Here is an 18,191-nt window from a genome sequence, read left to right on the forward strand (position 1 = left end):
ACATACAAAAAAATCAGTCATCTTTCCATATAATAGCAATGAGCTATCTGAAAAAAATTATTTAGGAAATGATTCCATTAAAATAGAATGAAAAATAATTTAAAAAGTTACAAATAAACTTAACCAAGGAGGTGACCAACTTGTATACTGTAAATTATACAAAGCATTACTGAAAGGAATTTAAAGGCACAAATAAATTGCAAGACATCCCATGTTTGTGGATTGGAAGACAATACTGTGCAAACATCCACACTAACCAAATCAATCTACACGCTGAACATTATCCCTATCAAAATCCTCATGGCATTTTTACATAAACAGAAAAAGCTATCCTAAAATTCATACGAAACCACAAAGGACCTCAAATAGCCAAAAGGATTCTGAGAAAGAAAAACAATGCTAGAGGCCACACATTTCCTAATTTCAAAATATATTACAAGGTTATAGCAATCAAAACAGTATGGCACTGGCATAAAGACAGACACATAGACCAATGGAATAGAACACAGTGCCCAGAAATAAACTCACACATATATAGTCAAATGATCTTTGACAAGGGTGCCAGGAGTACACAATGAAGAAGGGATATCTCTTCAACAAACAGTGTTGGGAAAATGACATCCACATGCAAAAGAAAAATTGGGCCCTTACCTTACACCATACACAAAAATCAGCTCAAAATTACAGACTTCAACATAAGCTCTAAACTATAAAATGCCTTGAAGAAAACAGGGCAAAAGCTTTATGACATTGGTCTTGGCAATAACTTCTTAAATATGACACTAAAAGCACAGGCAACCAAAGCATAAACAGACAGGTGGGACTACATCAAACTAAAAAGCTTCTGTTCAGCAAAGGAAACAATCAATAGAATGAAAAGACAACCTACAGAATAGGAGAATATATTTTTAAACCATGTATCCAATAAGGGCTTAATATCCAAAATATGTAAGGAACCCCTACAACTCAATAGCAAAAAACCAAAAAATAAATAAATAAATAAAAATAAAAATCAAAATACCTACTTAAAACTGAGCAAAGGATTTGGATAGACATTCTTCCAAAGAAGATACACATATAGCCAACAGGTATATGAAAAGATGCTCAACGTTGCTAATTGTCAGGGAAATGCAAATCAAAACCACAACCAGGTATCACCTCACACTTATTAGGATGGCCATTATTTAAAAAAAAAATGAAGAAATAACAAATGTTGGTGAGCATGTGGAGAAACCGGAAGCCTTATGCACTGTTGGTGGGAATGAACAAATGGAAGAGCTGCTATATAAAACACTGTGGCAGTTCCTCAAAAAATTAACAAGGGAACTACCATATGATCCAGCAATCCCATTTTTGGGTATTTATTCAGAAGAACTAAGATCAGTATCTGGAAAAGATATTTGCACTGCCATGTTCATTGCAGCATTATCTACAATAGCCAAGAGGTAGAAATAACCTAAATGTACATCAATAGATGAATGGATAAAGAAAATGTGGTGTAGAATATTAGTCTGCCATATAAATAGAAATCCTGTCACATGCTACAACATGGATGAACTTTGAGGACATTATGCTAAGTGAAATGGGCTAGTCACAGAACATCAAATACTGCCTCATTCTGCTTACATGTGGTATCTGAAGTATTCAAACTCAAAGAAACAGAACTTAGAACAACAGAGGTTGCCAGGGGCTGGGCAGAGGGGGAATTGGGGAGTTGCTGTTCAATGGGTATAGAGTTTCAGCCATGCCAGATGAGAAAGTTCTAGAAATCTGCCGTACATCATGCCTAGAGTTAACAATACTGTAATGTAGAATTAAAAATTTGTTGAGAGTTGATCTAATATTATGTATTATTTACTGCAATAAAAACTATGTGACATGAAGCTAAACCACTGCTGAGCGGGAAATTCATAGCACTAAATATGTACCTTAGAAAGGAGGAAAAGTCTCAAATTAAAAAAATCTAATTTCCCACCTTAAAAAACTATAAAAAGAAGAGCAAAATAAACCCAAAGAAAGCAAAAGGAAGGAAATAATAGGTAGAGCAGAAGTCAATAGGGTTGAAAAATAAAAATCAATGAAATAAAGAGCTGATTCTTTGAAAAGGTCAATGCAATCAATAAACCTCTAGGAAGAGTGACAAACTGAAAAAAGAGAGAAGACACAAATTAATATCAGAATGAGATAGGGGATATCACTAGAGACTCTGCAAACTCCCAAAAGATAATAAGGGAATACTACAAACAAATGTACACATATAAATTTTACAATTTATATAGATTGGACCACTTCCTTGAAAACTGAAAACACACACTCACCCAGTATGAAACAGATAATATGAGTAGCCCTATGACTATTACAGAAATTGAATCTGCACTTTTAAAACTCCAAAAAAAGAAATCTCTGGGCCCAGATGATCACACTGCAGAATTCTTCCAACCACTTGACAGAGAATTAATACTGATACTACACAATCTCTTCCAGAAAATAGAAGAGTGAATACTTCCCAACTATTATAAGGCTAATATTTCACTAATACTAAGATCAGACAAAGACAGTACAAAAAATTAAATAACAAGCCAATATCATTCATGAGTACAGACACACAAATCCTTAACAAAACACTAGCAAATAGAATTCTGCAATATATAAACAAATTTATACACTACATGACCAAGTGGGTTTATTCCAGGGATGCATGGCTGGTTCAGTATTTGAAAATCAATCAGTGTAATCTACCATATTATGACAAAATGAGACAACTAATAATGCTCATATCAACTGATACAGAAGAAGCTATTTAACAAAATTCAACACTCATTCATGATTTAAAAAAATGCTTAGAACATTGGAAATTGAAAGGGAATTGCCTCAGCTTTATTTTTTTTAAGATTTGTTTATTTGAGAATGAGAGAGGGTAGAGGAGGGGCAGAGGGAGAGAATATCAAGCTGACTCCCCAGTGAGCATGGAGCCTGACATGGGGCTTGATCCCAGAATCCGTAAGATCATGACTTGACCTGAGCCGAAATCATGAGTTGGACGCTTAACCGACTGAGCCACTCACGCACCCTTTACCTCAACTTTCAAAAGAATATCTACAAAAAAAGAAAGAAAGAAAAACCTACAGCTAACATCATACTTAATGCTGAAAGACTGACTGCTTCTTTGCTAAGATTGGAAACAAGGCAAGGGTTCAGCTATCACCACTGCTATTCAACATACTAGAAGTCCTGGACAGAACAATAAGGGAAGAAAAAATAAATAAAAAGCATATCGAATAAAAGGGAAGAAATATCATTGTTCCTACTTGCAGATGACAAGATGGTCTACAAAGAAAATTGAAGAAATCAACCAAAACAAACACAAAACAACCTCCTAGAACTTAGTCAGCAAATTCAGCAACATTGCAGGGTGCAAGATCATCATACAAAAATCATCTGCATTACTATATACTAGCAATGGGCACATGGGAACCAAAGTTAAAAATACAATACCATTAAGAGTCACTCAAATAAATGAAATAGTTATAATTCTCAAAACATATGTACAAGACTTGTATGCTGAAAACGACACAATGCCAAGAAAAGAAATAAAAGAAAATCTAAATAAATGGAGAGACAGTCCCCATTCACGAATTGAAAAACTCAACATAGTAAAGATATCTGTTCTCCCCAAACTGATATACAGGTCTACTATAATTCCTATTAACATCATAGCAATTTTTTTTAAGATATAGGCAAGATTATTCTAAAACATATAGGAAAAGGAAAAGAAAGAAACAATATTTAAAAAGTAATAAAGTAGGAGGAATCACTCTACCCATTTTTTAAGCTTATTATAGAGTTATAGTAATTAAGACTCTGGGGTGTGGCAGAGCGACAGACACATAGATAGACACATGAGTCAGAACAGAAAACCCAGAAATAGGCCTATACGAATTCAGCATACTCATTTTTTTTTTTTTTACCACAGTACAAAAGCAATTCAATGAAGCTGAAGCAATTGGGTATCTGTAGTTTAGAAAATTAATCTCAACTCAAACCTCACACTATATACAAAAATTATATGAAAATGGATTGTGGACTTAAATGTAACTAGAAAACTTTTATAAGAAATCCAGGAGAAAATCTTTGAGATGCAGGGCTTGATGAAGAGTTGGACAGTACAACAAAAGCACAATCCAGAAAAGAAGAAAGAAATCAATGAATTGGGCACCATCGCAATTAAGTTCTTGCTCTATGAAAAATCCTATTAATAAGATGAAAAGACAAGCCATAGGCTGCTAGAGAATACTTGCATATTACGTATATGACAAACAACTTGTATCTAGACTATACACACAACTCTCAAAACCTGACAGTTTAAAACACACACACACACAAAAACCAAACCCAAACAATGCAATTAGAAAATGGGCAAAGTACACGAAGAAACATTTCACTGAAGAAGATACGGGGGTGGCAAATAAACACATAAAAAAATGTTGACTCTGCTTAGCCATTACAGAAATGCAAATAAAACCACAATAAGTTATTAATCACTATGCACCTATCAGAATGGCTCAACTGAAAATGGTGACATTACCAGTACCAGCAAGGAGGCAGAGACGCTGGATCGCTCATACATTGCCAGTAGGGATATTAAATGGTAAAATTGTTTGTCAGTTTCTTTAAAAACTAAACATACACTTACCATAGGACCCAGCAATTGTCCTCCTGGGCATTTACATCAGAGAAACAAAAATTTAGGTCCACACAAAATCCTATACTCAAATGTTCATAACAGTTTTATTTGTAATAGCCCCAAACTGGAAATAACCAAAATGTCCCTCAATAGGAGAAGGGGTGAGCTTCACCCTAATTTTAGTATATCCAAGGCATGGAATACTTCTCAGCAATAAAAAAGAAGAAACTATTGATACACTTATCAACTTGGATGGATCTGAAGTAAAATTATGAAGTAAAAAAATGGAAAAGTCACACACTTTTTGATTCCATTTATATAAAATTCTCAAAACGACAAAATTATAGAGAAGGAGAACACATTAGTAATTGTCTGGGGTAAGTGGTGGGTGTGACCATAAATGGGTAGCCTTCTAGTGATGGAATATTTCTGTATCTTGATTGCCATGATGGTTACACAAATCTACTCATGTGATAAAGTAACACAGAACTGTACACACACATCATTCCAACATCATTTTCCTGCTTTTCATATTGTATTATGATTACATAAAATCATATGATTGGGGCAAACTGGATGAAGAATATACAGAGTTTTTCTGTACTATTTCTACAATAGGTGAGTCTTTTATTATTGATTTTTTAAAAGTTAAAAAAAGAAACCACTTACAGAATAACTTAGAAAAAAGAATGTGGAAGCTAAAACCCAAGAATAAGTAAATAAAATGTTTTATTATAATAGTTGGTTGTACAAAGGGATAGATTTTAAATGGGGAAGGTGTATATAGGCCAGTGACATATAATACCAAAGACATTTATCTGTAACATCAAAACATGTGCTTAAAAAAATATTATAGCCACAGATTAAAACATCTCCTATTAAACCAGGCAACTGGCAATTGTGAAGTGTTTGCAATAAGCCACATAAATGAATTACATCTTCAAACAATGAATTATGAATTGCAAAATGTCTTCAGGCCAGTCGTTCAAACTTTATCCAGTAAGTGGTAGGGATGGAGGAGTTTCATTCTGGGTAACCCAGGACGTATTCCTGAGACTGTTACACAGTTCACTGATTTGCATTCACCCTGTGTAAGGTGTCCTCAAGTTTGTTTCACTATAGAATATATTCATTTCCAGTTGTGCTATGAAAAGAGTATTTGCATTGAGTAAAATATTTAGTGATGATTAGAAAGGGGCACATGAGGGGAAATTGCCTCTCTCTGCACTGTCCAAATTTATAACCACTAGCCACATGAAGCTGTTCAAATTTAAAATAATTAAAATTAAATGAAATTTAAAATTTAGTTCCTAGACACATTTCAAGTGCTCAATGGGACTAGTGGCTGTTGTGAAAATTAATACAGGGAAACATCAGTAAAATGGAGTCAAGAGGCCAGAAGGGGGAACTCTCACACCTTACCACTTGTCAGTTGCAGACCCCCAACAGGAAGAGACCTATCTTGTATTCCCAACAGGAAGAAGCCTTCCTTTATTATCCCAGCAGGAGGAAGAAAGATTTTCTCCTTGGGTGGAAATGGCCCAGCCAATGAGAGACTGTCACAACTCAACCAGTAAAAAGCCACTACACGTCAAACTCCCAGTTTACTCCAATGGGCTTTTTGCTTATAACAGGTCCTCCCAACTCCCCGCTTTCCTCTATAAAACCACATCCTTCTCCTTTGTTCTCCAGACTTGCCTATGGTTTTGCTGTAGCTTGCACGTCCTGAATTGTGATTCTCTGCTATTCCTGAATAAACCCATTTTTGCTGTTAAAGTAACTGACAGTTTTATTTTATTTTTATTTTTTTTATTTTTTTAAAGATTTTATTTATTTATTTGATAGAGAGAGAGAGAAAGAGCACAAGTAGGCAGAGCAGCAGGCAGAGGGAGAGGGAGAAGCAGGGTCCCTGAGGAGCAGGGAGCCCGATGCTGGGCTTGATCCCAGGACCCTGGGACCTGGGGATCATGACCTGAGCCAAAGGCAGACACTTAACCGACTGAGCCACCCAGGCGCCCCAACAGTTTTATTTTTAAAGTTAACATTACCATACTAGAACAGCATAGATAATAGAACTTTTCCATCATCACAAAGAGTTCTATACAACAGCATTGCTCTAGAGCATGAAAAACATGTCATTTTCTTACTATCAGAGGTAGAGTTACAGCCTGAAGAGCTATAGGAATTAGTGTTGCCTTATCTGAGGTTTTCATTTATATATAATTTCATTTTCAGCAATATTGAGCACTATGTTGCAGTGGTTAAATGCTAGGGTGTTAGGCCCAGATTTCAATTTTAGCTCCAACTTTTACTAAATCGTGTGGCCTTAGGCATGTTAGATTGCTTCGATTCTCTGAACCTGCATTCTCATTTTTAAATAGGTGGGGACTGGAGGGATAATAGTACCTACCTCGTAGGATTGTTGTGAAGGATTAAATGAGATATAAGACCAGTATCTGACACATGTGATTGATAAATGTTAGTTATTCTTAGCCTTATAAAGTCCAGAAGATGAATCTGGCTTGTTCTAGGACCTAAAATCTAGGTGACCACGTAGAAAAGGCAACAGGAAACATTCGATCATATGAACAACAAGGGAGTCAGTCCATAATAGGGGCCTCCTTTGACTCTTGATAAACAGTCACCACCTTGTTCCTCCATAACCTGGGGCCAGAGACAAAAGAAACCTTCTCCCTTATAGACCTGTTTGTCTTTCAGCCTTCAAAAAGTCAAGGGTTACCTTACCCTTAGCCTCAAGGGACTAAGAATTGAAAGTTAACTGCCATATGGTAGCAGAAGAAAAAATAAAATAAACTAAAAAATTAATTAAATAAAAATAAATAAAAGTACAAGACACCATCTATAAAAGAAGATAACCCAAACAAGTCACTCAGTAGGAGAGGTACTTAGAGTTGTTTTTCCAGCTGTTCTTAGCAATCAAATCCAATTCCTTGATGTATTATTAAGGTAAAATGTTACTATATTCAATCCTGTGTGAATACCACACAACCAGCCTGCTGTATCTCTATAATTAACAAGATATTTATTGAACACCTACTACATACGGGGCACTCACTCTAGACCCACCATCAGTAAACTGCATCTGGCAGGCCAGATTAAGACCACTCATGTTTTTCATCTGGGAAACAAAGTAGGAATGATTTTTACATTTTTAAACTGTTGGACAAACTGCCCTCAGCCACTCTTATCAAACACTGAATGGCTCTGGAAATGAGCTTTCGCTGCAGACTTGATAATGTTTCTTAATTAATTCAATCTAAAATAACAAGGCAAAACAGCACTTCTTTGTGAAACTTACATTGTAGAAAAGTCATTTCAACAACTGCCACTGTTTGAACCAAAAGTAACGTCAACATGCTTTACATACTTCCCATAACAAGTCAAAACAACAAAATCACAATGATACACCACCTCACACCCACTAGAATGGCTATAATAAAAAAGACAGACATTAACAAGTGTTGGTAAAGAGATGGAGAAATTGAAACCCTCATACATTGCTGGTGGGACTGTATAACAGTGCAGCTGTTGTAGAAAACAGTTTGGCAGTTCTTCACAAGGTTAAACAGAGCTGCCCTGTGGCCTAGCAATTTTACTCCCAGATATGTACCAAAAGAAGTGAATACACATGTCTGCACAGAAACTTGCACACAAATGTTTATAGGAGCATTATTCATAACAACCAAAAGGTGGAAACCACCCAAATTCCCATCAACTGATGAACAGATAAATAAAATATTGTATAGCCATACAATGGAATATTATTTAGCTATAAAAAGGAACAAAGTACTGCTACATAGTAAAATTTGGATAAAGGTCAAAAACATGCTAAGTGAAAGAAGGTAGACACAAAAGACCACATCCTGTGTCTGTTTGTATGAAAACCCAGAAAATGAAAATCCATAGAAACAGAAAATAGATTATTGGTTGCCTAAGGTTGGGAGTAGCAATGAGGAGTGACTGAAAATGGGCACAAGGTTTCTTTCTGGGGTGATGGAAATCTTTTAAATAAGGCTGTGTTGATGGTAACACAACTCTAAAATACATTAATAATAAACTGTACACTTTAAAAAATGTAAAACACCAAAAGCATGGTTCACAAAAGAAAAAATTATAAATTGGAACTCATCAAAATTCAAAACCTTTGCACTTCAAAAGACACCATTAAGAAAATGAAAAGGCAAGCAATAGGCTAGTAGAAATATCCACATATCATATATCTGGCAAGGACTTGTATCTAGAAGGTATAAACAATTCTTACACTTCAACAATAAAAATACAATAAAGATAATAACTCAATTCAAAAATGGGGAAAATATGTGAACAGACACTTCACCCAAGAAGATACACAACTGGCTAATAAGCACACAAGACGATGCTCATCATCATTAGTCATTAAGGAAATACAAATTATAACCACAATGAGTTATTTCATACCCATTTAGAATGGCTATGATAAAAAGACAGACAATAACAAATGTTGGCAAGGATTTAGAGAAACAGAAACCCTCCTACATTGCTGGCGGAAAAGCAAATAGTGCTGCCATCGTGGAAAACAGTTTTGCAGTTTCTCAAAAAGTTAAACATAAATTTGCCATATGTCCCAGTAATCCCACCCTTAGGTATCTACCAATAAGAAATGAAAACATAGGTCCACGGGCAGACTTGTACACAAATGTTCTTAGCAGCTAACATTAGTAGTAATAGCCAAAAATTGGAAACAACCTATCAACTACTGAGTAGACAGAAAAAGTGTGTTATATCCATAAAATAGAATACTGTTTGGAAATAAAAATTAATGAGGTACGGATACATGCTACAATATGGATGAACCTTAAAAATACCATGCTAAGTGAAAGAAGCCAGGCACAAAAGACCACATATTGTAAGATTTTATTTAGATGAAATGTCAAGAATATGCAACTTTATAGAGACAGAAGGTAGATTAGTCATTACCTGGGGCTGGGAGTGGGAACAAGGATTAACTATAAATGAGCATGAAGGATCTTATTGGGGGAGTGAAAATGTTCTAAGACTGATTATGGTGATGGTTGCACCACTCAGTAAAGTTACTAAAAATCATTTAATTATACATTTGAACTGAGTGAATTTTATGGTACATAAAATACATTTCAATAAAGCTGTTAAAAATAAGAAAAGAACAGTAGGGGAAACTGGGTGAAGGGTACACAGGAATTTTGTACTACCTTTGCGATTTTTCTATAAAGCTAAAGCTATTCAGAAATTTTAAAAATCAAATAAAAATCAACAAGAATATGCTTGTGGGTTGATATCAATATTTGGCAGTACCTATCATTGTGAAAAGACATTTACAAAGATGAAATAAGAAAATCTCATTACAGATCAGCATTAACAGATGAACACTTGACATGATTTTTAAGATGGGGAACTCTGTGAGCCCCAATTAAATAAAATGTTATCCCCCCAAAAGAATTCCATTATTTCTACTAGTAGTCCTATATAACAACAACAACAAAAAAGTACTCAACTATTGTTTTATTTTGGATTTCATCAATAAACATTTGTTGAAATTTTTTTTCTCTCTTGTTTTATAAGTGCCTATAAATTATCCACAATTCTGCCTTTTGGCCTGCAACACCTAAACTATTTACTATCTGGCGCTTCACAGAAAGTTTGCCAAGCCCTGCTCTACACCATAACAGGATAAATATAAACATAATCAGTCTCTTTCTTGAGTGTATTCTTATCATTACCTAGTTTTGGCATAAAGCCCTCTTGGATATGCCCTATAAAGGATAAGCCTTGCATCTCTTTGGGATTTCCATAAATAGAAACACTATTAGCTTAATATTTCTAGCAAAGCCTCGGTGTCATCATTATTATCATGACATTAAAGGGCCAACACCATACCACAGTATCAAGATGACGCTCATCAAGTTGTGATGTCACCAGGCCATGGACTCACCGAGGTCAATTAGATATCAAGTGGCTCCTATGGCCTCACACCCTGCCTTTGGCATCACCCTGGCACATCACCTTACTACGGAGTCATATGCTATCACTGCTGTGGCAGAATTCTGCCCTGATGCCACTCCGCCGAGATGTCAGAATAATTAACCCCTACTTGTTTCCACTCCTTTGGCGGCGGCAGGGAGGGGGAGGGTAGCCGCCGCCACCCGCACGAGCCCAGGAGGTAGCCCTCAGCTCCTACTGTTGTCCCTTCCGCCTGCCACTGCAGGTCAGGGCCCCCGTGGGACAGGACCCTCAGGCTCCCATAACTCTCTTGCCAGGACCCCGCACCCGTTTCTCGCGGCCGACTCAATGGCCCAACAGCGACCACCCACCCAGGTTCCACACGAAGCCGCTCCCCGTACCTGACTCCATTCTCCAGCTGTCATCCTGGGCCAATTCCACCGGCCACTTGACTACGGCGGCCGCAAGGGACCCTGGGACCTGTAGTTCCGCGCTGCTAGGGGCAGAGTCGGAGAGCGCGGTAAAGGCGCCTCCCCGCCCAGAACCGCGCTCAAACTGCAACTCCCAGAGGCTCCCCTGGGTGGGAAAGAAGCAAAGGAATGAGGAAGACCAGTGATTGGTGGAACTCAGCCGGCTCTTTTGATTGGCAGTCATAGCTGGCGACGTGAGGCGGCAGTGGGTCGCGCTTCCCGGAGATCCTGGGAAAGAGACATGGAGGGGTGTGTGTCTAACCTAATGGTCTGCAACCTGGCCTACAGCGGGAAGCTGGAGGAGTTGAAGGAGAGGATCCTGGCCGATAAATCCCTGGCTACTAGGACTGACCAGGTAAAGCAGCGCTGGGGCCTCTCCGCAGGCGGCGGCGTCGACGAGGCCCAGGGTGGCTGCCTGGCCTGGCCCAAGGGAGGCCGGTTCCGTAAGGGCCAGATCCCCGCCCCCGCCGCCCCATCCTTAGCCGGGGTCACCTCAGGACTCGGAATCGGGCGGCGGGAGCTAGCCCCGCAAACCTCAAATATTTGGGGGAGGAGGGGCGGTACTTAGCTCGCTGAATTTTGGATATTTCTAGAACGTTTACCGCGTTTCTCAGAAATGCCCAATCTTTGAGCTACCCGTGGAGGAAAGCTTTTTTTTTTTTTTTTTTTAATGGGTTTCTTTACTTTTTACTCGTCGTTTTATTCCATGAAACACGTGTAACCGAACGCCAGTTCTGTGCCAGGCAGTTTGCTAGGAGCTGGGGATACAGTCGAGTGGAAGAAGCAGACGTTAATAAAGTAACCCCAAATCACACGTCCGGTAACAAATTGTGGTGACTACTCTGGAGAGAAGTTTACGTGGTGCTTTCAGAACACAGAATGGCAGGACCTGATTTAATCTCCCTTAAAAGAGCGAATTGAAAAGGTTTTGCAGAGGAGGGAAGGTTGGTTAGATCTTGAAGGATGAGTGGGATTTTCCTGGGGCAGTGAACGGGCATTCCTAGGCAGAGGCAGAACAAAAGTGAATGGACTTTGGGAAGTGTTTCTGCTCAAAGGACCCTCATGCTTTCACCGCGAGTTTCTAGAAAGATTCACGGTGACCTCAGCAAGCCAACAAATATTTATAGATTGCATTCTTTATGACAGGTACCATGCTAAGCACTAAGCAATACAGTGTCAGGGATTTACAAATCTCCCATTTTGTGTCTTTGGGAAGAGTAAAGTCAGGAGACTGACTCCTGGGACTTTTCTTTATTGCTCAACCTGAAAATGGCTTTACCTTTACCTAATTTACCTTCATGATGGTCTGATAATATTTAATACTCGAAATTTAAGTTAATAATGTCAAATTAAGATTTAATAATCTATTCTTCATTGAGTCAGTGGAATAAAAAAGAGGGAAGCTATTCCAGGTCAAGCGACTTTAAGAACCGACAGTCATATGCAAATTACAGGCCTTGTATGGAGCCTGATTGAAAGAAGCTAACTATTAAAAAACATTTGGGGGACAACTGGGGAAATCTGAATACCAACTTTTAGATGTTATCAAGGAGTTAGTGTTAATTTTGGTAGGTGTGATAATGGCCTCATAGCTCTGTTGGACAGCATCCTTATTCTTTAGATACTAAAATATTTAAGGATGAAAAATCATGATATTTAGGATTTGTTTTTAAAAACCTCATCGAGGAAATGAAGTGAGGCAAATATGGCAAAATATTAAATCTAGGTGATAGACATATGGGTTTCTATTTTAGTCTCTCTATTTTTATGTGTTTGAATTCTTTTGTAATAAAGTTTAAAATACCACTTTCTTTTCCATAGAGCTAAGAAGTACAGCTGTCACTGCAAAAAAAGAAATTCCCTTTGAGAAACACAACTAACTCCTGGCTTATTAGCTTTTTAAAGTAATGTTGCTCTCTAATTTTGTGTGTGGTATGCTTTTTAAATGAATCTATAGATAATCTCAACTAGTTTTATGAACGTTTCTTTCCCATAAGGTTCATTCATTCTTTCCAGAACATCTGGAAATTTCAATGTCAGACGGGTTTATGGCCCAGTTTCACCATTTACTAGCTGTGTGACCTTGGGCAAGTTGTTTAGCCTGAGGAGTCTTAGTTTCCTTATCTGGAAAATGGGGATAATGTCCACTGTGCAGGATCATGGAGATTAAATGAGACAATGACTGCAAAACTCCCAGCAGAGTGCCTGGCATAACAGTACATAAATAACGTCACAGTAAATAGCCGAAGGTCTATTTCTGCCAAAGCAGTGAAATCAGTCTTGTGCTCAGCTGCTTTCGAGGCCGGATTCTGCCCAGAATTACATTCATCAATGGGTTCTCCCCCATGTTACTGAAACCTTGGTCTCTCTTACAATAGTAAGTAATATGGTGTAAGTTTACCTACCTGAGGATCCCGTGCTCTCCATTTCTTGTTCCCAAACTATAGGCTTGCTGGCCCCAGTATTAATCTTTTTTGGCATTCTTGCCTTCCTTCTTCTATTTCTCTTCAAGAATGTCGACCGTCTTGCTTCTCTGTTTCCCATGCAGGACAGCAGAACCGCGTTGCACTGGGCATGCTCAGCCGGACATACAGAAATTGTGGAATTCTTGCTGCAACTTGGAGTGCCAGTGAATGATAAAGATGATGTGAGTCCTAGGCAGAGTTGATAAAGGCCCGGTTATCTTTAGACTCCAGACTGGTGTTTACTGAGGACTGAGTATCAAGCTCACAAACAAAATTGTAACCTTTATGACTAGGCAGTTAGTTACAGCAGGGCCTTGGTGACCTCACACAGGTCTAGTGGGTGCATTATTTTAGAATGTTGGTTCTGCCACTCATACCCCATAATTTAAGGTTAACATGCAGATTAAGGCTACAAGACTACAAATCCTTTTTATTATGTTGGAAGGCTTTTTTTGTGTGAGCACTGCCTAAATACTCAGGGCCTGGGTATCCTTTTGTTGTTGTTACACAGAGATTTATTGTAATGGTATTGGTTATATTAAGATAAAACTTGGTGAAGAATAAGGATGGAAATGTTTTGTAGGCAAAGATGCCTTTTCAAGGATGCTCACTGAAGGAGTATTTATAATAGCAAAGAAATAAAAACAATTCAGTGTAGGATTGGTTGAATACAGTAGGCGTAGCCATATTAATAAAATAATATGCAACCAATAAAGTCAAAAATCCAAAGGACAGAAAATTCTCACAACAAGGCAAGAAGTGGACATTGTGGGAAATGCAACTCACAGAACTTTATATCCTATAATCCCAATTGGAAAACACATTAGAATTACTCCTATATCATTATTTCTGTGTTACGGGATTATGGGTGGCTTGGCGTCCCTCTTGTATACATCTACTTTCCAAATTTTCTGCAGTGTTAAATGAGGGGAAAAGAAGGTTATTATTTTTTTTTTAAATCATTCACACACAGCTCTTTGTAAACCCTACGTACATGTCAGCATTAATCCCTGTGCCTTCCCCCCTCTTTTTTGTACCCCCTACCTCTTTCATAGGCAGGTTGGTCTCCTCTTCATATTGCTGCTTCTGCCGGCCGGGATGAGATCGTAAAAGCCCTTCTGGGTAAAGGTGCTCAAGTGAATGCCATCAACCAAAATGGCTGTACCCCCCTACATTACGCAGCTTCCAAAAACAGGCACGAGGTAGGCTCCCGTTCCTTGGCTCCTCCTCTTGAGTTCCGACCCTGTACACAAACACAACTAGACGTCTGCATTGTTTTCTTCCCCGGGGTTCCAGATCGCTGTCATGTTACTGGAAGGCGGGGCTAATCCAGATGCTAAGGACCATTATGAGGCCACAGCAATGCACCGGGCGGCAGCCAAGGGTAACTTGAAGATGATTCATATCCTTCTGTACTACAAAGCATCCACAAATATCCAAGACACTGAGGGTAACACTCCTCTGTAAGTGACAAGTAGCAGTCATTTGTGCTCTCCTTGACATTAGCCTGCTTGCACTAATTCTCACACGTCGTTTCTTTTTTTTCTGCTTATAATCATAATACATGTGTATGAACACAAAAGTATAAGGATAAAAGTTAAAATTGCCTCTGTACTTTTCATATATTTCCTCCCATTCTTTTGGATGCAAATATGCATATTTAGAAAAGTTTTTTTGCAAAATTGGGATCATACTATGTATGTAATTATATCCTGTTCCTTTAACCTCATAGTATATTGTGAGCATTTTCCAATGTTATTAAATATTTTTTTTTTATTAAATGTTTTTAAAACATTTTTGAATGGCTATATACAATTCCATTTTATGGATGTGCCAGGTTTTAATCATTCCTCTGTATTGTTTAAGCTTTTTTGAGTTTTCCATGAATACAAATCATGCTACATTGACCAAGTTTATACAAAAATCGTTGGCCATATTGTTGATTATTACCTTAGTATAGTCTCCTAGAAGTAGGACTGCTGAGTCAACGAATACACACATTTTGAGACTATTGCTATATATTGCCACATTGCTTCCAGAGGAGTTGTATCATTGTACCCGCCCGACAGCAGGTTTGAGAATGCCTGTTACCCCCTCACCAACACAGAAAATAGCCTTCTGTTATATCAGACGTGGTATATCAAGTTGTCATTTGCATTTTTTTATTATCAGCGAAGTGAAACATCTTTTAATGCCTCCAACTAATTAGATTTCTGCTCTAAATTAGAACCTTTTGTGTGTCCCTTTCTCTGCTTTCGGGGAATTTATTTTTTGTGATTTTTTTAAGTGCACTTGACGTGCTAAAAATATTAGTTTGCTGTGTTAGTCGAAACTATTTTTTTCCCAGTTTGTCTTTTCATGTTCATTATTTTTTTTAAAGAACAGAAGTTTTTCAGCTTCTAAGTAGTCAGACCTATTAATCTTCCCTCATGACTGGAAAGTCCTTTCTCACCCTGAAATTAGTTAAATATTTACCTGTATTTTATTGTAGGTTTTTAAAACAAAAAAACAAAAAACAAAGACATTGCATTGGTTTTGGTTGAGAGTTCCTGTTCTTCATGTAACTAGATCCATCTGGAATTGATTCATGCCTATGACCTGAGGCCATCCTCTGCCTTGGTATTTTTTTCTGCAGTACGTGGCTATTTTTCTTCCTTAGTGAGTGGTGACTTTTTTGAACCAGAAATTCTGAGTCTCCTTTTTAGTCTAAAGTGAGATTCAGTCTTTTTCAAGTATTGTTTTCTTAACTCTTCGTTTTAAAAATCTTTTCTTTAGTCCCGAGTGACTCTGTTTAGAAAGACTTGCCCATGCTAGCTCTTTTCTCCATAACAAGGAAGAAACCTAGGAGTCAGGCAGGACAGGGTCCCGGGAAGAGCCTAGGATTTGGGGATAGCTAGATGCTGTTTACTCAATTCAAACTCAGCCACTTAACCAACTATATTAAATACGTACATTAAGTAACTTGGAGAAGTAACTTAACCTTCCTGAGCCTTAATTTTCGCACCTGTAATATGAGGATAATAATTCCGTCCTCACTAGATTGTTGTGAGGCTTAGATAACATGACAGGTAAAGTGCTTGATACCCTGCCTGATAAACCGTTAGTGCCTGCTGAGGTTTCCCCCTCAGTTACCGCCCAGCCCTGTCAACAAAGGTAAGGACTTTGACCTCTGCCACAATTTCAACTGTAAAGTGGGGATAATTACCACCATGTTAACTTACAAGGTGGATGTAAGGATCAAATGAGATAACAACACCTTTTAAACTGCTTTTCCAAAATTCCAACCACACAAATTGCTGTTAGCAGATTATGAGCTGGGGCTTTTCTAAATTGTAGCCCCGAAGTATTGGGTGCCTTTGGGGCAGACTACTCTGATCTCCATAAAATATGGAAGCTGTTCTTAGGCTGGCATTTAGATCCCTTCTTCGATGGTTGTGTGTCCAGAATTACGATACGTGATCTGGTACCATAAGGCTGTTCCACGGAATTTTAGCTTACGAACAGTCTTTCCCATGCAAATCGATCTTTCCTTTCCTAACTAAATATTCTAATATTATACCACCTAGTAATATGCAGTTCAGACCACCTATCAGGAAATTCTCATTGTTACATAGAATCGGTAGGGAGTAATCAGTCTTTGTGGTCCTCAATTTCAGACACTTAGCCTGTGATGAGGAGAGAGTGGAAGAAGCGAAACTGCTGGTGTCCCAAGGAGCAAGCATTTACATTGAGAATAAAGAAGAAAAGACACCCCTGCAAGTGGCCAGAGGTGGTTTGGGTTTAATACTCAAGAGAATGGTGGAAGGTTAAGCAGCTTGGATGTATTCTTCCTGTGTATGTTTCTGTGGTTGTCCCCAGTGTCCTGGAAACTCATGTCCTTGTGCACAGTCCATCGTCTGTGAACACTGAAGTGTTTTCGTCTTTAAAGTCTTATAAACGTGTCGAATATTGTTCCTGCTGAGGTCTTTGTTCTAAGCTTACAACTAGCTTGCCAGGCATTGAATAACTGTTGAGGTTGTTCTACTCTTGTTGTATATTATGCCATACCGAATTTGGGTTAATTTTGAGTTAGTTGGTTCTGTGGCTTTGGTGCGTCTTTAGCACCCTCCCCTCTGAGGCAGAACAACCCCAATAGCACCACGCTGTTTGTCACGTGTTTCTAAGTAGGTTCTTGAATGTTCACTGTCCAGTTGAAACACATCCTAACTTGTCTCTCAAGCTCACTCAGAGGCCTATACCAAAAATTTCTGTTTTTTCAACAATACGCTTTGATCTTTTTGTTTTGGGAGGAATACATATATATTTTAAAGGACCAAATTTTCAGTTGGAGGCCATGCTATCCAAGTTCAGAATTCCTAAACACTAAAATAATGAAAAATAAGAGCCTGTGTATCCATGTATCTTTTTAATGAGCTCTTTCCCTCCAAAATAAAATGTATTGTTTTTTAAAACAGAAGTTTTAAAGTACCTATTATTAAGTCATCCTGTATTGGGAAGAAATGTCAAACTTGTTAATGTGATATGTAACAAAAATGTATTTTGATTTGTATTTCAGAAACAAAAAATAAAATGTTGCGAGAATCTCCCGGTTTCTCT

The 18,191-nt window shown here is 38.0% G+C and overlaps 2 protein-coding genes across 5 annotated transcripts in view; one reads left to right on the plus strand and one right to left on the minus strand.

Annotated features, from left to right (window-relative positions):
• The window catches only part of ATG4A (autophagy related 4A cysteine peptidase), a 53,189-nt gene extending 41,998 nt beyond the window's left edge, over nucleotides 1–11,191 (minus strand). Inside the window, exon 1 of one of the 2 annotated variants that reach the window (XM_044911844.1) lies at nucleotides 11,062–11,191. In XM_044911844.1, the coding sequence (XP_044767779.1) occupies nucleotides 11,062–11,071 (10 nt within the window). In that variant the 5' untranslated portion in view covers nucleotides 11,072–11,191. The remainder of the gene's footprint in view (nucleotides 1–11,061) is intronic. The other variant, XM_021678546.1, reaches the window with a different exon arrangement.
• Nucleotides 11,192–11,329: 138 nt separating this feature from the next.
• On the plus strand, nucleotides 11,330–17,967 carry PSMD10 (proteasome 26S subunit, non-ATPase 10). Of its 3 annotated transcripts, none has more exons than XM_021678535.1 (5): nucleotides 11,330–11,485; nucleotides 13,679–13,777; nucleotides 14,651–14,797; nucleotides 14,892–15,058; nucleotides 17,252–17,967. In XM_021678535.1, exons 1-5 carry the CDS (start codon nucleotides 11,372–11,374, stop codon nucleotides 17,403–17,405), a joined length of 681 nt encoding a protein of 226 aa, XP_021534210.1. In that variant the 5' UTR covers nucleotides 11,330–11,371; the 3' UTR covers nucleotides 17,406–17,967. The 3 variants fall into 3 exon arrangements, with proteins under 3 accessions (XP_021534210.1, XP_021534217.1, XP_021534214.1); XM_021678542.1 differs by having other exon boundaries at nucleotides 14,892–14,979; XM_021678539.1 differs by having other exon boundaries at nucleotides 14,892–15,045; nucleotides 17,252–17,305.
• Nucleotides 17,968–18,191: the final 224 nt, after the last annotated feature.

This window comes from Neomonachus schauinslandi, chromosome X (genome assembly GCF_002201575.2).
Source record: "Neomonachus schauinslandi chromosome X, ASM220157v2, whole genome shotgun sequence".
NCBI lineage: Eukaryota > Metazoa > Chordata > Mammalia > Carnivora > Phocidae > Neomonachus > Neomonachus schauinslandi.